General features: G+C 42.0%; 1 protein-coding gene across 2 annotated transcripts in view; it reads right to left on the bottom strand.

Moving 5' to 3' along the window:
* The window catches only part of hectd2 (HECT domain containing 2), a 111,874-nt gene extending 87,328 nt beyond the window's left edge, over positions 1–24,546 (bottom strand). For both annotated transcript variants that reach the window (XM_080205519.1, XM_080205520.1), the window contains exons 1-2: positions 24,380–24,546; positions 6,407–6,527 (exon numbers count right to left, since the gene is read on the bottom strand). In XM_080205519.1, coding sequence (XP_080061645.1) covers positions 6,407–6,527; positions 24,380–24,490 — 232 coding nt within the window. In that variant the 5' untranslated portion in view covers positions 24,491–24,546. The remainder of the gene's footprint in view (positions 1–6,406; positions 6,528–24,379) is intronic.
* Between the last annotated feature and the right edge of the window lie 345 nt (positions 24,547–24,891).

Genomic DNA, 24,891 nt, shown 5'->3' with positions numbered 1-24,891 from the left:
GCTTTATATAAAGGGACAGTCCACAATGGAAACTGGAGGAGTCAGGAGGATGGCTGCTGCACGTAAAGTGAGGGTAGCAAATAGATTCAATGAAGGAGCACCAGAACTACTGATCAGTCTCACTCAGTAGGAAGGTTATGCCCTCCCCCATTAATGGGGAGGAAGATATCTGCCACTGTGATCAAGGACTTAATGCAGTGAACCTCCAGCAGAATATGGATGAATGCATAATTGAAGAGTTGGTTACAGAAATGGGCAAGAGGTGTAAGGTTGTTGATGTCAGTCATATGTGAAAGCCAAAGAACTCCATCTATATTTCCCAATATGAGTCAACACTAACTGCATCCCAGGCAGTAACGGAAGCAGGGGGCAGCTGGTCTGGTAATGGGTGCCCCACCTTCATCCTCCTTCTCTATGTCTTCCTCATATAAAAATGAGTGATAAGCCCTTTCATCCTCTGGCATCTTTAATCGTCTCTGTTGCACAATCTTTTTCAGGATGAAACACATCACCATCCTCGAGTACTGAAGGAGGCCCCCAGTCCTACCTAGGTACCTGAAACCGATCTTCAACATCCCAGTGCATTGCTCGAGGACACATCAGCTGTTTGCCTGGCTCTCACTGTAGTGCTCCTGCACCTCACTGATGAGCTTCCTCACAGGATAATGAGCCAAGTATGAAGGAGTATCCATCATGTCCCAAGAGCCTCAAGTCTGCTTCCTGGAACATAAAGGTCTGGAATGTTGGACTGCCACAAGCATCACAAAAGCTCCCTTGGAAATCTGCGCATACATCCTTTCCAAACAGATGGACAAGTGTTCCTTGCAGTTCATAAAAATGTCTGGTTAATGTGTTTTTGCTCAGACTGCCATAAATGGAACACTGTACCTGGGGAAATCAGAGTACCTATGCATTCTGACTACTGCTATCAGATAGGGAGTTTACAAAATTCCCAGATCTCTAATAATCCACCTACCACTGGTCTTACACATTTATGTGCAGCTGAGTGACAGACAGACCTTTGAGATGTCTCCAGTAGCAGACTGGAAGGAATGCTTGCTAGACTAGATCCGTCAGATATCAGAACTTCTTCTAAAAATCTGCAGATGAGTGTCAACACCCGATGAAACAAATTCAACGTGTGGAAACATTGCTCTTCCAAAAAGCCAAGGAAGCTGAGCCTCTGTCTGTAAACTCATGACATCTGTAAAGCTTCCTGTCCACATCCCTCCTGCACATGTCCAGATCTCACCATGGCCGTCATTGTTGCTGTGGGTGGTAATAAGCTTCCTCCTCTGGTGTGCTGTGAAACACATCCAACAACCTGGTTTTAGCAGTCTGAAAGCCTCCAAAAGTTTAGAAAGAGCTGTATCCACAAAAGGGCTTTGCTAGCAATTGCCAGAGAAACTAAGAGATCAGCCGTAATAAATGAGCTTTTATTCAGAACAGGCAATGATAGATTTAAATACCCACCTACCCAACTGCAGCTGAAACCTACCTCTGTTTCCCTGGCCAGCTCCTGAGCCACTCAAAACCCAAGCTGGGCAGGATAAATTTTAAAGCTAAATTAATTGAAAAGGAACTCATTAATATCTCCTAAGGACGTTAATTACAGGCATCATTTTCTACCTCCTGCTCTAATTAAACTCTGGCTTTGCTAAGTATGTTACTCACAAGCATTCATATATGCCTCTGTTAAACACAGAGATGGGCATAAGTTAACTGAACTGCAATCACAATCTCAAATTTGCTTAGCTGCCCATTCTTATGGGTTTAAATTCTTCCAATTTCATTATTGTCCTCTTTCCTGGCCTCCCATCCTCAATAAACTCCAACATATTCAAAATTCAGCTGCCTGTTAATTTGCTCCTCTCTTTGCCAACCAACATGGACTCCTGGCATTCCATCCTTCACTATCAGTCCCCGGGTGTTGATCCCGTTTTCCACCCATCTTCCCGGCCAACCACTTTGGTCCTACTCTGTGGAAACACTTCTCCCAATCCACTCCACTTCTCGTTTATTTATTACTGTCACAAGTGGGCTTACACTCCGGCGCCTGTTCGGGTACACAGAGGGAGAATTTAGCATGGCCAATACACCTAACCAGCACATCTTCTGGACTGTGGGAAGGAACCAGAGAACCTGGTGGAAACCACACGGACACAGGGAGAACATGCAGACTCCGCACAGATGGTGACCCAAGCCGGGAATCAAACTCGGATCCCTGGTGCTATGAGGCAGCAGTGCTCACCAGTGTGCCACCATGCCATTCTCTCTACCTTTCAAGACTACTTCAAGACTCATCTTTTAAATCAATCCTTTGTGCCTTTCACCTGGCAGATCTCTCTGCCTTTTGTAAACTTCCTTTTATATTCTTTCCCTACACTTTGTAAAATATTTTGGGATGTTTTCTTATGATAAGCCTCCACACAAAGGCAACTTACTGTCATGAACTGGTTTTCTGGAAGCCTGCAGCTATTTAATGAGACTACTTGAATAATGTTGTAAATTGCAGCATAAAAACTGGCCTGAGTTTTATGCCTCTTATGCAAATGGTTCACACAAATACTTCTTCCAGAAGCATGCTACACCCAAATCCGGACTCTAAGGCCATCATCTTCTGCAAGGCGATTATAGAGTTCTGAAAATCTGAAGCTGGAATGCTTTCGTGATAACATTCCAAGACTTTTACATCTTCTGCACATAAATTAAATTAGCAAAATACAGCTATATTAAAAATGGGATGTCGTCCAGGTTTAAAATGAAACACTGGCTTCACTACGAGCCAAATTCAGTTAAGGATTAGATTCCCTGTAAATTTCTGCTTTCCCTCCATCACTTTCAGTGTCCCTTACGCTCTTTATATTCCATTCTCTCTTTTGCATATTGTTTTCATTGTGGTATTAAGTTCTTAAGTATCTAAGCTTCTTACGCTGTGAATACACTTTTCTGAAAGGTATTGTAGGTGCCCCACTTTTAAATGGATCTGTCAACTTTTTAGAACATAGAACAGTGCAGCACAGTACAGGCCCTTCGGCCCTCAATGTTGTGCCGAGCTATGTCCAATCCCAAGATCAAGCTATCCCTTCCCTATCATTCTGGTGTGCTCCATGTGCCTATCCAATAACCGCTTGAAAGTTCCTAAAGTGTCTGACTCCACTATTACAGCAGGCAGTGCATTCCACACCCCAACCACTCTCTGAGAGAAGAATCTACCTCAGACATCCCTCCTATATCTCCCACCATGAACCTTATAGTTATGCCCCCCAGTAACTGCTACATCCACCCGAAGAAATAGTCTCTGAACGTCCACTCTATCAATCCCTCTCATCATCTTATAAACCTCTATTAAGTTGCCTCTCATCCTCCTCCACTCCAAAGAGAAAAGCCCCAGCTCCCTCGACCTTTCCTCATTAGACCTACCCTCTAAACCAGGCAACATCCTGGTAAATCTCCTCTGCACTCTCTCCAATGCTTCCACATCCTTCTTACAGTGAGGTGACCAGAACTGAACACAATATTCCAAATGTGGTCTCACCAACATCCAGTATAGTTGCAGCATAACCCCACGGCTCTTAAACTCAAACCCCCTGTTAATAAACACTAACACACTATAAGCCTTCTTCACAGATCTATCCACTTGAGTGGCAACCTTCAGAGATCTGTGGATATGAACCCCAAGATCTCTCTGTTCCTCCACATTCCTTAGAACACTGCCGTTGACACTGTAAACTGCATTCAAGTTTGTCCTACCAAAATGTTCACATTTATCAGGGTGAAATTCCATCTGCCACTTTTCAGCCCAGCTCTGCATCCTGTCAATGTCTCTTTGCAGCCTGCAAGAGCCCTCCACCTCATCCACTACTCCACCAATCTTGGTGTCATCAGCAAATTTACTAACCCACCCTTCAGCCCCCTCCTCCAAGTCATTGATAAAAATCACAAATAGCAGAGGACCCAGCACTGTCCCCTGTGGTACACTGCTGGTAACTGGCCTCCAGTCCAAAAATTTTCCTTCCACCACCATCCTCTGTCTCCTATGATACACAGTAAGAAGTCTCACAAACCAGGTTAAAGTCCAACCAATTTATTTGACAGTAAACTCACAAGCTTTCGGGGTTTGCCCCTTCGCCAGGTGAGTTTACTATCAAATAAATTGGTTGAACTTTAACCTGGTGTTGTGAGACTTCTTACTGTGTTTACCCCAATCCAAAGCCGGCATTTCCACATCATGACTTCTATGATACAGCCAGTTACTTATCCAATCAGCCAAATTTCCTTCTATCCCACACATCCTTATCTTCTTCATGAGCCTATCATGGGGAACCTTATCAAACACCTTACTAAAATCCATGTATATGACATCAACGGCTCTACTTTCGTCCACACACTTAGTTACCTCCTCAAAGAATTCAATCAAATTTGTGAGGCAAGACTTACCCCTCACAAAACCGTGCTGACTATCCCAGAATAAACTGCATTTTTCCAAATGGTCATAAATCCTATCTCTCGGGACCCTTTCCATTAACTTACCGACCACTGAATTAAGGCTAACTGGCCTATAATTACCAGGGTCATTCCTATTTCCTTTCTTGAAGAGAGGAACAACATTCGCCACTCTCCAGTCCTCTGGCACTATCCCTGTGGACAGTGAAGACCAAAAGATCGAAGCGAAAGGCTCTGCAAGCTCATCCCTTGCCTCCCAAAGTATCCTAGGATGTATCCCATCTGGCTCAGGGAACTTATCGATCCTCAGGTTTTTCAAAATTGCTAATACATCTTCCCTCAGAACATCTACCTCCTCCATCCTATCAGCTTGTATCATGCACTCATCCTCAAAAACATGGCCCCTCTCCTTAGCGAACGCTGAAGAAAAGTATTCGTTCAACGCCTCACCTATCTCTTCTGACTCCATGCACAAGTTCCCAGTACTATCCTTGACTGGCCCTAATCTCATCCTGGTCATTCTTTTATTTCTCACAAGAGTAAAAAGCCCTGGGGTTTTCTTTTCTTAAGTCCTTTTTTTAACTCATTCCTTGCAACTTTGTAACACTCAAGCGACCCAACTGAACCTTGTTTTTTCATCCTTACATATGCTTCCTTCTTCCTCTCAACGAGACATTCAACCTCCTTTGTGAACCATGGTTCCCTCACTTGGCCATTTCCTTCCTGCCTGCCAGGGACATACCTATCAAGGACATGCAGTATTTGTTCCTTGAAAAAACTCTACTTTTCGTTTGTGCCCATACCTGACAGTTTCTGCTCCTATCTAATGCTCCCTAATTCTTGCCTAATCACATCATAATTTTTTAGGATGGGGGAGGGAAGAGGTGGTGGGAGTGGTCAGCGAGATGCAGATTTGAGGTTACCATCAGATCAGCTATCATCTTATTAAATGGCAGAGCAAGCTCAAAGGGCTGAATGAACTTCTCATGCTCATTGTTTCCACACAGACACTTCCTGCAAATATTTTTCCACATAATAAATTCGTAGTCCATACTTCAAATGTACATTTCTTATGTACACTGCGCACACTACCAATACATCCTCCCACTATCTTCCTGTTCTTGAAGCAATCGTTCAAATTTTACTTTATACATAAAGTTAAATAGGTGCAGTTCATTGAGGCTGGAACACTAATGCACTGCACTACAATAAGGCAAATTTTATTTATTACAGTTCCTTTTGACTTCTCAATATTGGATACATTGGAATAGGGGGAAGACAGTCAACCCCGTAAGCCTGTTCTATTCAATGAGATCATGGCTGACCTGTATTTTAACTCCATCGACCCATCTTGGTTCTGAAATCTTACTACTTGGGCCCAACAGAAGTAAAGAATCTAACAATTTCAGTTTTAAATTTTTCAAATTGACTGTGCCTCAATAGCATCTTGGGAGAAGAGTTTTTCAGATTGCCACTGCCCTTAAAGATGGCCCGAATGGCCTGTGATCATTCCTGAACACAGTAAGAAGTCTCACAACACCAGGTTAAAGTCCAATAGGTCTTTAGCATTATTTATTTAGAAACCTATTGGACTTCAACCTGGTGTTGTGAGACTTCTTACTGTGTTTACCCCAGTCCAACGCCAGCATCTCCACATCATGATCACTCCTGAGCGACATAGCTCCCATTTTAAGGCCTCTGAAAGGATAATGCAAGTTCAAAAGTACTATCAACAGAGTTCCAAGAACAGGTCATCCACTTGCCTTCCCTGGGGGTACAGTGTGAAATGCAGAAGGAGACCCCAAAAGAAAAACAAACTACATAATTCGAAAAAAAAAGCAGATTTCAAAATTGAGCAGGAAGTGTTTACAAAATGCTGCCAAACAGATAACAGCACATTTGAAGACAACCTCACAACAAGCAGCAATCAACACTCGGTCCAGAGCAGACATTCGATTACCGTGTTTGACATTTGCTAAGACAACTCTTGTGGGGGAGCCAATGCCTTCCTGCTTCTGCGTGATGGTGGAGATAAAGCTGTTAAAAGTTGGAAATTGGATTTTGGGGCCTCTCTCGCCTCCCTGCAACAAGATAAGCAGAAGAAGCCTGATTAAAACAAGTCCTTAAACAATGAGCCCATAAAGTGGATATTAATAATTGGTAACACAAGCTTTATTAAAATTAATTCAAATTACACAAGAAACGAATCCTCACATTTTGTTGTGGACTATCTAAGGATACAAAAGAATAAAAAGTGTTGCAACACAGAATGAAACATAAAGATCAAATCTGGCACAAAATACAATGTAATTACACGACTCAAAAAATCATAACCAAATTATCACACCTCTTATGCTGCCTGCATGTCTTTCAGCACTATTTAAACGACTGTTACTTAAATTAATGAATGACAGAAAATGAGATTACAGCCAAAATCCAAACCAAGGATTCAAAGGAGTCTTTCTGTTTTTTCATCATAGTAAATGTGGTCCATGGAACAAACTATTGAAAAGTTCCAGTATTTGTTATATGTAGAGACACCAACAAGAAAGGCAATGCCTAAAAGATACTGGATAAATGAAGGTAAGTGTGGGTTGCTTATATGTACTAGAGTTTTGAAAACCTGTAGACTATGGGAAGAATCAGAATCGGTGACTGTACAACACAATCCGAATACCAAGTTGAAACAAGACTTCTTTTCTTCATAGGACAAGAGTGTTGCTATCTCGGCCAGCATTTATTGCCCATGCCTAATTGCCTTTCATCTGAGGGGCTTGCTAGGAGCCAAGAGTCAATGGTGTTGCTGTGGATTTAGAGTCACATGTAGACCGGATCAGGGAAGGAGTTACTTCTTGGAAGAGCATTAGGTGCTTCTGGTTAATAGTGGATATAAAACTGCTAAAAGTTGAAAATAGGATTTTGGTGCCTCTTTGCCTCCCTTCAACAAGACCAGCAGAAGGACAATCACCAATTGTTCCATTCATGGTCATCAGTGGACTTTTAATTCTGGACATTTTATATTAGATCATAGATCATAGAACCCTGCAGTGCAGAAAAAGGCCCTTCGGCCCATCGAGTCTGCACCGAACACAATGCCACCCAGGCCCTACCCACATATCCCTACATATGATACCCACTAATCCCTCTAACTTACACTTCCCTGGATACTAAGGGGCAATTTCTTAGCATGACCAATCAACCTAACCCGCACATCTTTGGACTGTGGGAGGAAACCCACGCAGACATGAGGTGAATGTGCAAACTCCACACAGACAGTGGCCCGAGCTGGGAATCAAACCCAGGACCCTGGAGCTGTGAAGCAGCAGTGCTAACCACTGTGCTACCGTGCCGCCAGTATTCAATTCAATTGAATTCAATTCAATTTGAATTCAATTCAAATTTTACCATTCGTCATGGTGGAGTCAAACCTGGGTCCCCAGAGCATTGAGATGGTCCTCTGAAATACTAGAAGGCTTTTGAATGGACTTACCTGATATTAAATTGATCTCTCTTTACATTTTAGCTATGACTGTAACACTACATTCTGCACTCTCTCCTTTTCCTTCTCTATCAACAGTATGTTTTGTCTGTATAGCGCACAAGGAACAATACTTTTCACAGTATCCCAACACATGTAACAAATAATAAATCAAATCAAAAAAGTGCTGTGACCACTAGGCATGATGTGCTCAAATGTTTCTAAGAACAAGAAAGGAAGTTGTTCTGTCACTTTAATGCCAGTAGCTATAAAACTGCATGTCCCACAAATAGGTCTCATCTTTAACACTTTTTATAGGGCATAACTCACCAAATGCTATGGAATAGTGCTAACGAGGGTAATTATCCTAATGTACACGAGGATAATAATACTGTAAAGGGCAGAGAAGAGGGACGATTTCTGAAGTGCATTCAGGAAGATTTCTTTTGCCCGACAGAGGAGGCGACATTGTTGGATCAGAATATATGGAATGAGGTGGGTCAATGACCATCCACAGGGTTTAGCTGTGAAAAAGGACAAGAAACAGTCCAGCATTAAAATATGTAATTAGAGGAAAGCCAATTCCAGTAGGCGGAGAATGGATCTGACCCAGGTATGCTCAAAGATTTGATAACTGAACAGAACAAGGCACTGCCTTGAAAGAAGAAAAGGATCAGGCACAGTTGGGGTACATTTTCACGAGGAGGAAAAGATAAGGCAAACAAAGCCAGATCTCCACAGAAATAGGAAACGGTGCATATGACAAATATCAGATTATAGTACAAGGGAAAAGCAAACTAAATATAAAATGTTCAAAAGGGAAGTAAAAACAAGGAAACAAGAGGTGCAAGGAATAGCATGAGAAGACACTGGCAGCTAATATAAAGCTAACATAAAAGAAAACCCAAAATCCTTTATAGGTATATAAATAGTAAAAGCATAAAAGAGGAAGGAAGGGGTCAATTAGAGATCCCATGCGGGGAGCTTAGGACAAGGCTGAGGTCCCAAATGAATATTCAGAAGAAGATCTTACCAAAATCATAGTGGGAGTGGAAGTAACTGAGATACTTGATGAGCTAAAATAGGTAACCAGGAGAAACTGGAAAGCCCAGTGGTGCTTCAAACTGATAAGTCACCAGAGCTGGATGGGATGCATCTAAACAAGCTGAGGGAAGCAAAGATGAATATTACTGGATCACTGACCAAAATCTCCCAATCCCCCTTAGATACAAGAGTGATCCCAGAGGACTCATGAACTGTAAATATTACATTCTTATTAAAAAAAGGTGTAAAAATAAACCCAACCAATTGAAATCTGGCAGAAGGAAAACTTTTAGACACAATAATCAGGGACCAAATTAACAGGAAATTGGGCATGTATGGATTATTTGAGGAGAATTGGTATGAATTTTCTGAAAGACAAATTGTGATTAAATAATGATTGAATTTTTCTGATGAAATAATAGAAAGAGTTGATGAGGATAATGCAGCTGATATGGTGTATGTGGACTTAAGTGCCACATAGTAGTCTTCCCAGCAAGATCAAAACTAATGGAATATAACAGGGAGTGGCAGCACTGCAAAGTTGGCTGAGCGACTGGAAATAGAGTAGCAGCAGTGTACAGTTGTTTTGAGGCTAGAAGGTGGTTTGCAATTAAGAAAGCAAATGGAATGTTGACTTTTATTGCAAATGGAGGGGGATGGTAGGGGAGATGAAATGTAAAAGATGTCTTGCTGCAGCTGTACAGGAGGTTGATAAGTCCACACACAAGAACACACCTACAGTACTGTGTACAATTTTGGTCTCCTTGTTTAAGAAAGGAGATAATTGCATTAGAAAAAGATTCACTCAGCTTATTCTTAGAATACAGTCCACGAGAGCAGCAGAGGCTGAGTCACTGAATACATTCAAAGCTGAGTTAAGTATATTTTTGATCTATGTGAGAATCAAGAATTTTGGGGGCAGGCAGGAAAGTTGAGTTAAAGCCACAATTAGATCAGCCATGATCTTGTTGAATAACATTATCTTCAAATGGCCCAACTCTGACTCTATTACAGATGTTCTCATATTTTTACATACATTGCAGTTTCACAGAGGACAGCATCAGTCCCACTGCTTTTCCTGATGTGTATTAATGACCTAGACCTGTATGTAGAGGGCATACTTCAGAATGCGCAAATGGCACAAAGCTTGAAAATATCATGAGCAGTGAGGAGGGTAGCAAGAGACTTCAAGTGTCAATGGACAGGCTGGTGGATTAGACAAACAAATTTATATTTATGAAAAAATTGAAATGATCTATTTTGGTAGAAAGGGGCAATAAAAAGAGTACAATTCTAAATGGGGTACAGAAGTAGAGAGATCTGGGAGTAGATGCACATATCATTGAACATGATATTGCAGGTTAACATAGTGGTCAAGTTTGGCTAAAATCAAGTGTAGGGTCAAGTCCAAGAGCAAGTGCAATGCCTGTTCTTATCAGCTTAAATCCAATATGTCTTTCTTGTGGAGATCATGAATTGGATTCAATTTGAATTGGTTTTTGCAACAAGAGGTGAATTAAGAGCTTTGGCTATCCACTCTGTGCATTGACTTTGTAACTGAGAATGTAATTTTTTTAAGACGTGGTCAAGAAGACATACAGGATCACAGGCTTCATAAATGAAAGCATAAGAGTGCAAAAACAAAGATAATATCACGATCTTTCATTAAAAACTGGTTTAGTCGCAACTGGAACAGTGTGTCCCATTCCAGACACTGCACTTTAGGAAAAATATGAAGGCTTCAGGGAGGGTACAGAAAAAAATTATGAAAATGGTTTCAGGAATGAGGGACTTTAATGATGTCAGCCGAAACTGGTATTGCTCTCCTCAGAGGAGTCTGAATGAAGGTTTAATCCAGGTGTTCAAAATAACAAGTGGTTTCGGCAGAGTAGCCAAAGAGAAATTATTTCCATTGGTGGAAAGGCTGAGAATGAAAGGACACTGATGTAAAGCGACTGGCAAGAAGAACCAACAGCGAAAGGATGATCATCTGTTTTTTGACAAGTGATTAGGATCTGGAATGCACTGCTTAAGGGCGTTCAAATGGTCATTGGATAGGTATATGGACAACATTGGAATAGTTTAGGTTACAGGGTCATTAAAGTCGTTCCACTGGTCAGCGCAACATGGAGGGCCGAAGAGCCTATATTGTGCTGTAATGTTCTATGTTCTATGCTTAAATAAAGTGAAAGGTTTCAAAAGGGAATTGAAGATTTAAAAAATGGGAAGCAGGAGGGATAGCCAGACAGCAGCTGGGGGGGCAGGGGGGCAGTGAGTATATCTTAGTTGTTTTTGCAGAGTGTCACAAGGAAACAACAGACCAAATACTCTCCTTCCATACTGTAACCTTCATTCTATATTCCATGTTCCTGATGATTCATACTAACCATTCACAGTCTCCCTTATGGACTTGTTTTCATAAGTCTAGTTCCAACCTCCCTCTGTGTGGCCATAGCAAATACCCAAGATGGAATGAGGATGGTACCCAAGGGAAATCTCATTAGGGTAGGTAAATACATTGAACACTTTTTAACAAATTCAAGAGCAAAACAATAAATTTTGAACAATAGCTGGAATAATTTTGAAAAGAAACAATTATATACAGGAGCTTGCATAACATATAATATAAACACGACGCACGTTGTATTATGCTTGCCAACCATCTAGGACTGATTAAGAGTCGCAATAGGCGATGGATCTCCTGGACACTACTGCAGGTGACCTAGGGGTGAAGTGCCTTATGTGTAACTGCAGCAGTGTGGAAAAGTAATTGAACAATCATGCGATTGCACTTTCCACAGGTCAGGTGCAGCAAGTACTTCTTGGATGCAGTAAACACAACCTTAATGCTGCTAATATGTTGTTATGCATTTTTATTAAGTCAGTTGAGTTTACATACCTTCCTGCTTATTTTAAATCCCAACAGATCTTATATCTGAAGGAAAACAACAGCTACTTTTAATATTCATCTTTGACCGCTACTTTGTATAGCCCTGTCCCACAGCCTCCTGTCATCGGATGGTTTATAAAACTCAACAGATTTTGTTCAGATCGGTAGCCAGGCCATGGTATACCTTTTCTACCTAGGTCTCAGTGTCCGTCGCTATCTAAACGTGACCAGCAAAAGCCCCTTGCACTGGCAGCAGCACGATCACATTATGTCTAAAACAAAACACACCACTACCCTTGCAAATGAATTTTAAAAAACATCAGCAGGTGCCTGCCCTTATTGTGAAGATACTGTGGTGTGCTGGATTGACATCATTTCACAATTATAGTGTGCTGAGGCAGTGAGCAGTTTGTCGAGACCAACCTGAGCATTCGCAACCTCAAAAACACCATTTGTCACCTCGTCTCCCTACGAGAGAGCAGTTGTCACGGCATTAAGTAAACAAAATCCCATTTGAAGACTGCAGTATACGTCTTGCGACCAGATCTCCAGGGTCCAATCAGCACTGGCGATCCTAGTTATATACCATTAAGCCGATGCATATGACGGTTACCTAAAAATACTGCTACAAGAACCAAAAAAAGAGCTTTTCTGGAACTTTCATACTGGCTATGGCTGGGCTCTGTAGATTTCAAGACGCTGTATATCACCCGTGACTGACATCAAATGGTGGTTTCAAAGGTAATGCAGGGGAAAAAAATCAACCATTTCATATTGTTTGCAATTGCATAACTTCTCTTGATCACAGTATTACACAGAAGTACGTATAAAGATTTATTTCATGGGATGCAGACACCAGTGGCAAGGCCAGAATTTGTTGCCCATCCCTAGTTGCCCTTGAACAAAATGTCTCACTTGGCCATTTCAGAGGTCAGTTAAGAGTCAACCACACTGCCGTGGCTCTGGAGTCAAATGTAGGCCAGACCAGATAAGGATGGTGGGTCCTGGTGGGTCTTTACAACAGTTGACAATCATTTTATGGTCATTAGACTTTTGATTCCAGATTTTCTTTTATTTGAATTAAAACTTTAAAAAATGAGGGCTTTCATTGCTCTGATCAGAGAGATTCAGAATTGGGATCTGTACAAGGAGCAACACTGCCTCTTAAATACGGCCCTGCTTCGATTCCTGTTAATATCGGTGCCAATCAACAACAGTGGCAATCAATCCTAGTCACCTAAATTCATAAACTCAATCGCAGCACTGAATTTAATGATAATCAGTTGTTGAACTGGTGAAGGAAGGGTAGAGTGGCACAAAAACCTCAAGAAATAATTGAGTGGTAAAAGCGACGTACGCCTGTTTTTTCATCTTTAATCAGGCTCTGCGACATTGATGCAGGTTCCAATGGCGCAAATCTCCTGGGAATCCCAAAGCCATTACTTCCCAACACTATGCATGTTATTCAACGTTCTATGGCAAAGATGGATTGATTGTTTCTCTGAAAGTACTAATCATGGAAAATCTTTACTCTGGCGAATACAGGTAACATTAAGAGTACAATAATTTTCACATGCTGGTAAAAGTGGCTTTTGCACACCTCAATATTTCTCAAATCGTGGAAGTGAAATAGGTTGAGGGAGAAACTGCGAGAAAGCCTGTTTTAAATCAGATTCTGGAACGTTACATCAACATATTGTGTTACAGCGACAAAGGATACTTATCAAACAGCTCACAAAGGAGACAGCCGCAATGACGCAAGTTAAAGTGTTTGTGTTGCCAGCTTTTCATATCCCTAAGACAACAAGATGAAGTATCTTATTAACAAAGCCATACCTCACTTCCAGACAGTCCAACAAAAATATATGCGTTCCATGTGTCCGTGCGTGCTGAGGGGTAAGATGTTTACAGGCTACTCACCTTTATTTCAGCAGGTTTCGACACGTTTATATTCTAAATACAAAAAAACACAAAACAGGATGGCCCAACAATTGAATTGCTCAGTTCCTGTCCTTTAAGCATGATATGATCAGGTGAGGAGAGATAGAATAGATCCTCTCTTTTCCCACCCTCGTTTAACCACAAGTCTTTTTCTATGAGGATGCTTGCCAATTTGGTGAGTGTTTAACTGTTTAAGTGCTAAGACTATAAAAGACACAAAGAGACAGGTTTTATGTGAGTTTTTCAAAAGAATAATGCTTATTTTAAGTCGCCCAAAGTACGTAAAATAATTTTAAAAATGCTCCAACTTCTCATGCGCATACACATGCCAATGAGTCAGAGTGTGAGGATAGACTGAACAGGCTTTTGAGTCCAATAAAAGTTAAAGATTTAGGAGTTTTGTAGGCTTACTTGGTGGTTCCTCAGAATTTAATGTCAAGGCTTGAAGAAGTTGGAGGTCAACGTATCTTGCCTTCTGGAGACAGCAGCCACTAGGATGATTTTTTAAAAATAAATCTCTATCTCTTGCACATGGATAATCAAATGGCAGAGAGGGTTCAAGTTTACAAGATGTTTGGAGCATCAGGTCCACAAAGATCTGCTCTTCTCTTAGCTTCCAGACAGTCTTGTTCCTCCCTGATTTGTGGAGTAAATCAGATATGTTATTTGAAGCCAGTTTTGATCTTGTGATTACATGATTAATACTTCCATTGATGATTATAAGTTAGAAGCTATTGCTACTCAACGGGAAATGTACGGTGGCTATTCACACCTACTTATGAACTGGGTTTCCCCTTGCTTGCTTTATTAAGTGTTGAGGCTGGAGACGTGGGGTCTGGAATGAGTTTTGGTCTGGATTTTCAGTTTTGATAAGTGCATAGACAATAATAGGTGGTGTGAACACCACAAATGCTTTTGAATCAGCATGTCCACTCAAGGGATGGACATCCATGAACATTTAATTAAGACTTTCAAGACTTGAGATAGTTCGGAATCTGTGCAGAAATTACAAACTAGTTGGCTCAGCTGTTTTAGTCCTTTTAAAATGTAGTCAGTGATTTTCAGCCAGTGAATACAGAAAGTCATTTTCTTTTCGCAAGCATAGTCATACAGCAATTGGCAACCAAGGATCCAAAATAAGGCAATGGATGGGGGAGCACCATTAGGGTTTCACCACTGTAATGGTTCAGGCTGCTCCATAGGTGTTCATAAAAACATAAGAACTAGGAGCAGGAGTAGGTCATCTGGCCTCTCGAGCCTGCTCCACCATTCAATAAGATCATGACTGATCTTTTCGTGGACTCAGCTCCACTTACCCGCCCGCTCACCAAAACCCTTAATTCCTTTACTGTTCAAAATTTATCTATCTTTGCTTTAAAAACATTCAATAAGGTAACCTCAACTGCTTCACTGGGCAGGGAATTCCACAGATTCACAACACTTTGTGTGAAGAAGCTCCTCTTCGACTTGGTTCTAAATCTGCTCCCCTTTATTTTGAGGCTATGCCCCCTCGTTCTAGTTTCACCCGCCAGTGGAACCAATTTCCCTGCTTCTATCTTATTTAATCCCTTCATAACCTTATATGTTTCTATAAGATCTCCTCGCATTGTTCTGAATTATAATTATAATCCTCAGTCTCTCCTCATAAGCCAATCCTTTCAACTCGGGGATTAATCTCGTGAATCTCCTCTGCACCCCCTCCAGTGCCAGTATATCTTCTCTCAAATAAGGAGACCAAAACTGTACACAGTATTCCAGGTGTGGCATCACCAGCACCTTATACACTTGCAATATAACCTCGCTGTTTTTAAACTCCATCCCTCTAGCAATGAAGTACAAAATTCCATTTGCCTTCTTAATTACCTGCCGCACCTGGAAACAAACTCCTTGAGATTCCTGCACAAGGACACCCACGTCCCTCTGCACAGTAGCATGCTGCAATTTTTTACCATGTAAATAATAGTCCATTTTGCTGTTATTCCTACCAAAATGGATGACCTCACATTTACCAACACTGTACTTCATCTGCCAGACCCTTGCCTACTCACTTAGACTATCTACATCCCTTTGCAGACTTTCAGTATCCTCTGCAAACTTTGCTCTGCCATCCGTCTTAGTGTCATCTGCGAATTTTGACATACTGCACTTGATCCCCAACTCCAAATCATCTATGCAAATCGTAAACAATTGCGGTCCCAACACTGATCCCTGAGGCACACCACTAGTCACTGATTGCCAACCGGAAAAACACCCATTTACCCCCACTCTTTGCTTTCTGTTAATTAACCAATCCTCTATCCATGCTAATACATGACCCGTAACACTGTGTACCTTTATCTTATGTAGCAGTCTTTGGCACAGCACCTGGTCAAATGCCTTCTGGAAATCCAGGTACACCACACCCATAGGTTCCCCAACGTCCAAAGCACACGTAGTGTTCTCAAAAAATTCCACCAAATTAGTCAAACATGACATGCCCTTCATGAACCCATGCTGTGTCTTACCAATGGGACAATTTATATCCAGACATCTCGCTATTTCTTCCTTGATGATAACTTCTGTAGTAGGGAAAATGCTTGAATCTAAGCTAACTGGCTTATAGTTACCCGCCTTTTGTCTACCTCCTTTTTCAAACAGAGCTATACACAAAGCATAAGGATTCTTACTTTCTCTTGTTGCTGTCGATTGTTGTAACGTTGCCTCATAAAGAGGTCCACAGGCTTGTATGGTTGAACAATAACTTTAATAACACACACTATATACATACATACACCTGACAAGGTGCTAACTTCTACCAGACTCACTACTAGATTCTACAGTCCCATGTGATTAACTTTCCATCATAATATGGGTAGTACTGTTTCCCTAATGCTACATTAACCCTCACAGTACCAAGCACCCTAATAATGTTCTCAAAAAATTCCACCAAATTAGTCAAACATGGCATGCCCTTCATGAACCCATGCTATGTCTCACCAATGGAACAATTTATATCCAAATATCTCACTATTTCATCCTTGATGATAACTTCTATAGTAGGCAAAATGCTTGAATCTAAGCTAACCAGCCTATGGTTACCCGCCTTTTGTCTACCTCCTTTTTTAAACATTGCTATACACAAAGCATCATGTTCTAATATGCATGCTGTTTACCTTTAAGAAATAAAGAATTTTGTTAGTGGCAACCTCATGTAGACATTTTGAGAAGGTACCAGTTATGGTTGAATAGTGTAGCTGTTGTGTGCAACATGAGGTAATGCTGAGATAGGGAGATGCAGAGTGCGACAGGCAGAGGAGAAAGCAGTAGATTAAAAGCAAATTACTGTGGATGCTGGTATCTGAAACCAAAAGGAAAAATGCTGGAAGATCTCAGCAGGTCTGGTAGCATCTGTAAGGAGAGAAAAGAGCTGACATTTCAAGTCCAGGCAACGCTTTGTCAAGGCACAGATTGCTATGCATTGATTGTGGGAGGGTTAAGGGAGTGTTGAGCTTCGTGGCTCTATAAATGTTGCAGGTGTGAGGAGACAATAAATCAGGTCATGAGGGAAGATTTTTGACAACTCTGGTGAGATTACTGAACTTTGTATGAACATCCTAAGATTCTGGCATTAATCTCTTCCCACTCTCTTCTGAGAAGTTACTTTGAGGATTATCTGTCTGATCTTCTCCTTCTGGCAGCTTGGCCCATGGCCTACACTGCTGCATTACAGCAGCCATTTAACAAATTTCCTGTTGTCTGCAGTCACATTCCCCAAACACATGCAGAACCAACAAACAGGGAGTGCCACAAGTTTGTCACACACTATAAAAAGTCTCAGCATTAGTTTTCTTTGATTCCACTTCTGGGATTGAATTTCCAATTTCACCCCAAATAATCAATTAAGATTTAGAGAGAAACATTTTTACTTCCTTGAATCCCTGAAATGATTCTATCAGATTAATGCTTTTTAATGAAATGTTGATATTTTCTGAAAAAAAATGAGCCGCGAATTGTGGGAGAGAACAAGAACAGTAAAGGTATTTAAAATCAAATTGCTCTGCAAAAAGAAGTCAAAATGTCAATTGTGATTCCGTTTTTCTATTTAAATGTGTGACTGAAATACTTGCTGCAACATCAGAATATTCCTTCTGGGTGGGCCCCAAGTGAATATCTTTGTTTGAGGAGAGGTTCTGATCATTCTGTGTGAGCAGAGGTAATCGAAAAGGAATCAAAAATCTAAAGCACATGCAACTTCTCTCCAATTTGCTATCATCTGATCTGAAGAGGCCATGAAACTGGGCACTAGAAATGTTATTTGTGTCGCGGCATACATCACTCACCTGTTCTTGTTACTGAGTCCAAGTTGGAAGGAAAATCACTTCCCCATCGTTGCATGGACACCAGACACTAGGTTGCTAAGTTGTAATTCTGACAGTAACCTAGGCCCATATCATTTGAAGAGTGCAATTAAGAATCAGAGCATTAATTGAAGAAAGAAAACATCAATTTTTTTGCAACTAACAACTAGTAGCAGCAAGATGAGAAGTCATAGTTTCCTTAATACTTTCTGTTCCCCTCCTGAGTACCACAACGCGTCACTAGGTCTGAGCAAACTGTGCTGGCATTATCCTACAGTTATATAAAAATGACACATTATCTGGTTGAGTAAATCATACCAGTTCAGAAAACAACATTGGGCAGGATTTTACGGTTGCGCTTGGGCTAGACCAGAAATTACTGCCCGAGGCCAACAGAGATTTCCATTGTCGGACCCTTGTCAGCACCGATTCCATGGCGGGCGAGGTGGTAGAGTTCCGACCATAACGTTAATGACAATCTGATGGGCGACCTATCTTCATTCAACCTTTCTCAAACATTTCACTCAATAACTATTCAATAGGTATCTCCAATAACAGCAATGCTCTCATCTGCTCACAGTCTCTGTTTATCTCAAGTGGCCTTGAGAAGCTCAGTATAGCACGTTGTGGTGTCAACGAAGGCAGTGACAGATGACTTCTGTCTTTTCATGATCTTGTCCTCCTCTTGTCAGGGCCAAAGCCAGTAAAAAGCATCCTACCTGCCTGTCATGCAAATAGAATTACAGAATCCTACAGTGCAGAAGGAGGCCATCCGGCCCAGCGAGTCTGCACCAATCACAATCCCACCCAGGCCTTATCCCCAGAACCCCATGCATTTACCTTAGCTAGGCTTCCCAACACTAAGAGGCAATTTAGCATGGCCAATCAACCTAACCTGCACATCTTTGGACTGTGGGAGGAAACCTGAACATCCAGAGAAAACTCACACAGGCACAGGGAGAACGTGCAAACTCCACACAGATACCCGAGGCCAGAGATGAACCCAGGTCCCTGGTGTTGTGACGCAGCACTATTAACCACTGTGTCACCTAACTGAGGCCATATTACTCCAGATTCCATTATTCCAACACCCTCTTAACTACTCAACTGTTTTCCATGCTTTATAAACTTAGGTTATCTAAATCAGATGTCCGTACCCTAGCTTGCAGCAGGTTCGCATCACAGAGTCACTACAGTGCAGAAGGAGGCCAGTCAGCCCATTGAGCCTGACAATAATCCCATACCGGCCCTATCCCTATAATCCCACATATTTACCCCACTAATCTCCCTGACATTAAAGGGCAATTTAGAATGGCCAATCAACCTAACCCACACATTTCTGATTTGATTTATTATTATCACACATGAAAACTATTGTTTCTTGCGCGCTATACAGAGCATACCGTTCACAGAGAAGAAAACGAGAGAGTGCAGAATGTAGTGTTACAGTCACAGCTAGGGTGTGGAGAAAGATCAATTTAATGTAAGGTAGGTCCATTCAAATACTCAATGGCAGCAGGGAAGAAGCTATTCTTGAGTCGGTTGGTATGTGGCCTCAGACTTTTGTATCTTTTTCCAAATGGAAGAAAGTGGGAGAGAGAATGTTCAGGGTGCCTGGGATTCTTAATTATGCTGGTGCCAGAGTGAGAGGGAGGAAACTCACGCAGACACAGGGAGAATGTGCAAACTCCACACACACACACAATGACCCAAGGTCAGAATTGAACCCAGGTCCCTGGAGCTGTGAGGCAGTAGTGCTAACTACTGTGCCACTCTGTATTTGTCAGCTGTCACTGGCTCCTGATCCACAGACAGACTGATTTCAGAATTCGGATCTTTTTCTCCACGGCCTGACATCTGTCTAGGCTGCAGCTTGCTTCCCAAGAACTGTGTTCCTCACATTCTGATCTCTTCATATTAATTACCCACTTCCTTTACTTAACGTTGGCAGATGTGCCATCACCTATGAAAACTCTTAAGTTGCAAAATTCCCTTGTTAAACCCACATCTCTCAGTCTTCCTTTGAGACAATCCTTAAAACCCAGCTCTTCATAGAATCCTACAGTGCAGCAGACGCCCTTCAGCCCATCAAATCTGCACCGACACATGAAATGCCCTGACCTGCCCCACCTAATCCCACTTGTCAGCACTTCGCCCAGCCTCGAATGTTATGGTGTGCCACATACTCATCCAGGTACTTTTTAAAGGATGCTACCCTCTCAGGCAGCGCATGCCAGGCCATCACCACCTTGTGAGTAAAGGTTTTTTCTCAGGTCGCCCCTAAACCTCCCACCCCTCACTTTTAACTTGTGTCCCCTCATAACTGACCCTTCAATGAAGGGGAACAGCTGCTCCCTATCCACCATGTCCATGCTCCTCATAATCATGAGCATCTCAATCAGATCACCTTTCAGTCTTCTCTACTCCAGAGAAAACAAGAAAACAACACAACCCATGCTCCATCCCAGGCAACATCCTGGTGAATCTCCTCTGAACCCCTTCCAGTGCATTCACATTCTTCCTATAATGTGGCGACCAGAAATGCATACAGCACTCTAGCTGTGGCCTCACCAAAGTTCTATACAACTCCATCATACCTCTCTGCTTTTGTAATCTATACCCTGATTGATAAGGGCAATTGTGCCATATGCCTTTTTCACCACCCTATTAAACTGTCTTTCCGCCTTCAGGGATCTATGGACAAATATGCCAAGGTCCCTTTGTTCTTCAGAACTTCCCAGTGTCAGACCTTTCATAGTATACTTCCTTGTCAAATTACTCCTTCCAAAGTGCATCACCTCACACTTTTCAGGGTTAAATTCTATCTGCCAATTATCTGTCCATTTCACCATCTCATCTATATCTTCCTGCAACTCAAGACACTCGACCTCACTGTTAACCACCCGGCCAATCTTCGTATTATTGGCAAATTTACTGATCCTACCCCCCACGTAGTCATCTATGTCATTTATATAAATGACAAACGATAGGGAGCCTAGCATGGATCCCTGTGGTACGCCACTGGTCACTGGCCTCCAGTCACTAACACAGCCATCCATCACCATCCTCTGAATCCTACCACTAAGCCAATTATGAATCCACCTTATCAAATCACTTTGTATTCCATGTGCATTAACCTTCTTAATAAGTCTCCCACGTGGGGAAATCCATGTAAACTACACCAACTGCACTATCCTCATCCATATACTTAGTTACATGCTCAAAGAATTCAATCAAATTTGTTAGGCATCATCAATTCTTGCCTGATTAAACTCTCATGAAACACATTGGAATGTTTTACTCTGTTACAGGCACTATATAAATGCAGAAAATGCTGGAAAAACTCAGCTGGTCTGGCAGCATCTGTGGAGAGAGAAACGGTGTTAATGCTTCAAGTCCGTATGACTCTTCTGCAGAGCGATTTCACTCTGCACAAATGCTGCCACGCCTACTGAGATTTACTAGCACTGTCTTTATCCCAGGTTTCCAGCATCTGCCGTGTTTTGCTTTTCTTAATATATAAATGCAAGTAGTTCTATTAAATTGTAATTCAAAATGGAACCTTCTTTGTAATTGGTGATTGGAATGCATTTAAAAGTTAGTCACCAAAAAAGTTAATTGATAATGTTTGATTTGATTTGTTACATGTAATAGTATACAGTGAAAAGTATTGTTTATTGGGTATTATACGGGCAAAGCATACCTTACATAGAGAAGGAAAGGAAAGAGTGCAGAATGTAGTGTTGTAGTCATAGCTAAGGTGTTGAGAAAGATCAATTTACTACGAGATAGGTCCGTTCAAAAGTCTGAAAGCAGCAGAAAAGAAGCTATTCTTGACTTGGTTGGTATTTGTCCTCCAGACTTTTGTACCTTTTTCTTGATGGAAGAAGGTGGAAGAGAGAATGTCCAGAGTGCATGGGATTCTTGATTATGCTGCTGCTTTTCCGAGGCAACAGGAAGTGTAGACAGTATCAATAGGTGGGAAGCTGGGTTGAGTGATGGACTGAGCTTCATTCACGACCCTCTGCAGTTTCATGTGGTGTTGGGCTGAGCAGGAGCCATGCCAAGCTGTGATTTAACCAGAAAGAATGCTTTCTATGGTGCATCTATAAAAGGTTAGTGAGAGTTGTAGCTGACATGCCAAATTTCCTTAGTCTTCTGAGAAAGTAGAGGCATTGGTGGCCTTTCTTAACTACAGTGTCGACATAGAAGGACAGGGACAGGTTGCTGGTGATCTGGACACCTAAAAACCTGAAGATCTTCATCATTTCTATTTCGTCCCCATTGATGTAGTCAGGAGCATGTCCTCCACTATGCTTCGTGAAGTCACTGACTATCTCCTTTGTTTTGTTGACATTCAGGGAAAATTATTGTTATTGCATCAGTTCATCAAATTCTTTATTTCTTTCCTGTTGTTCATCTCGTCATTGTTTGAGATCTGACCCACTATGGTGGTGTCATCAGCAAACTTGAAAATCAAGTTGGAGGAGTGTTGTTGCCTATCCTTACTGATTGCAATCTGAGAGTTAGGAAATTCAGGATCCAGTTGCAGAGGGAGGAGCTGAGCCCCAGGCCACGGAGTTTGGAGATGAGTTTCATGGGAATAATGATGTTGAAGGCTGATAAAAAGAAGTCTGACATAGGTGTCTTTGTTTCAAGGTGTTCAAGGGTTGAGTGCAGGGCCACAGAGATGGCGTCAGCTGTGAACCTGGTATGGCAATAGGCAAACTGTAGTGGATTCAGGCAATCTGGGAGGCCGGAGTTGATTCGTGCCATAACTAACCTTTTGAAGCACTTCACAATGATTGATGTCAATGCCACTGGACGACAGTCACTAAGTCATACTGCCTGGCTTTTCTTTGGTATCGGGACTATGGTCGTCTTCTTGAAGTAGATAGAAACCTCAGACTGTTGTAAAGAGAGGTTGAAGATGTCTGCAAATACTCCTGCTAGCTGATCTGTGCAGGATCTATGTGCTTGTCTGGTTATCCCAACTGGGCCAGTCGCTTTCTGTGGGTTGATTTTCAAGATGACGTCTCGACGTCTGAAATGGTGACCTCGAATACAGGTTCGTTTGAGGCTTCTGGGTTGGAGGGTGCAGTTTCTTGACCTCTTGCTCAAAACGGGCATAGTATGCATTGAGCTCACCAGAGAGGGGTGCGCTGTTGCCAGTGATTTTACATTCCTTCATCTTGTAGCCTGCTATGTCAATCCTACAAACTTCAGCTCAATTTGTCACATTATTGCAATGCAACATTTTACTTAGCTGTTTCAAACATGATCACACAACTGGTCAACTCGCCAGAGATTAGCAGACAAATAAATCAGCATTGAAAATAAACTTACACCTTTTCGGTAAAATATTACACAAATTATTGTTTGTTGACCAAATTATCCAGTTGTTAAAATTCTACCTCATATTGAAAATATTTACAAGATGTGACATTACTGCATGAATAGAAACTCTGCTCATGTCATAGCATTAACGACCAGTTAACATTTACAAATTCCATATCCTCTCCTTTCCTTCTCCCCTATATACTCTATGAACAGTACATTTTGGCTCTACAGTGCACAAGAAACATTACTTTTCCTAATACATGTGGCATTAATAATTTCAATCAAAATTGTAGACTTTAAGGCTAATTCAAAGTCTGGCCAACAAGTTAATCAAATTAATTTTTCAACCCTTTTTACAGTATCTGAGTAAGAGGCAGACTGTAACCGAAAACAGATTTAACATCAAATTTTTTAAGTGACACTATCTCAGGAAAGCTTAAAATCAAAACTGACAAACAATCTCTCATAACTTTACATGCAGCAATTTCCAAATCGATGTTTTGTGGTGAATTACCTTGCCCTCAAGAGTCTGAAAGTTTCGTAAGGTGTCAAAAGAGTGGAGGTGGCACAAGGTATGAGCGGTAGCCCAGGGGGTGGGCTCTTGGCGGGGGGGGGGGGGGGGTAGAGGTGGCAACTTAGAGCATCAAATGCATTGCTGTTTCTGCCTCTCATTCCATAAACTGGTCATACTGAAGAGTGATTTTAAAACAAACAATTCCAGATTTTGGAACAAAAAGGCAAACAGTGCCATTTGGGAGAGTTTCCAAACAGCCATCTTCCTCCCGGTCTCTTCAAGTCTTGTGACAATCAGACTGGTCCAAACGACTTGACTGAGTGAGTGAACTCAATATTACGGAACAACTTTTAAAAACAAAAAATAAAAAATAAACACAAGGAACGTACCGCGGGAGCTGTGGCTGGCGTCAGTGAGGCTGTCACTATGGGTGGGAGCTTGTCCTTCTGTCGCCCTCTCCCCCCGGCGCCGCCTGAGGGGCTCGCAGCCTCTTCACTCATCTTCGCCCCCGGGGGCTGGCTCCACCGGCGAGGGGATGCAGCATGTGTGAGTGAGCTTCAACTAACACAAAACAAAACACCTCCCCAAAACTCCTCAGCAACCCCTCCCCGGGGAGGGAGAGGGGACCCTCTTGTCCTCCCCCCTTGGGTGGGGGCCCCTGTTGTCCTCCCTCAGTTCCCCCACCCCCAGGTGAGGGGTTGCACTCGGGAATGTGCTGCTGCTGAACTTTCTGCACACACTGTGCGCTTTGCATGAGGCTCTCAGACACACACACACACTGGCTTCGCACCTTGGCATTTGCTCTGAGTTTTTTTTTGCCTGTATTGACCCTCCCACCCCAGCAGCAACCTGTGCCCGCGCCTCCGGGAACGCGCGCGCGCCTCCCCCGCCATCGAGCGCG

This window comes from Carcharhinus amblyrhynchos, chromosome 17, assembly GCF_965287045.1.
Source record: "Carcharhinus amblyrhynchos chromosome 17, sCarAmb.v2.hapA, whole genome shotgun sequence".
In the NCBI taxonomy this organism is placed as follows: Eukaryota; Metazoa; Chordata; class Chondrichthyes; order Carcharhiniformes; family Carcharhinidae; genus Carcharhinus; species Carcharhinus amblyrhynchos.
Note: the sequence above shows the minus strand (reverse complement) of the source record. Positions and strands in the feature narration are given on the sequence as shown.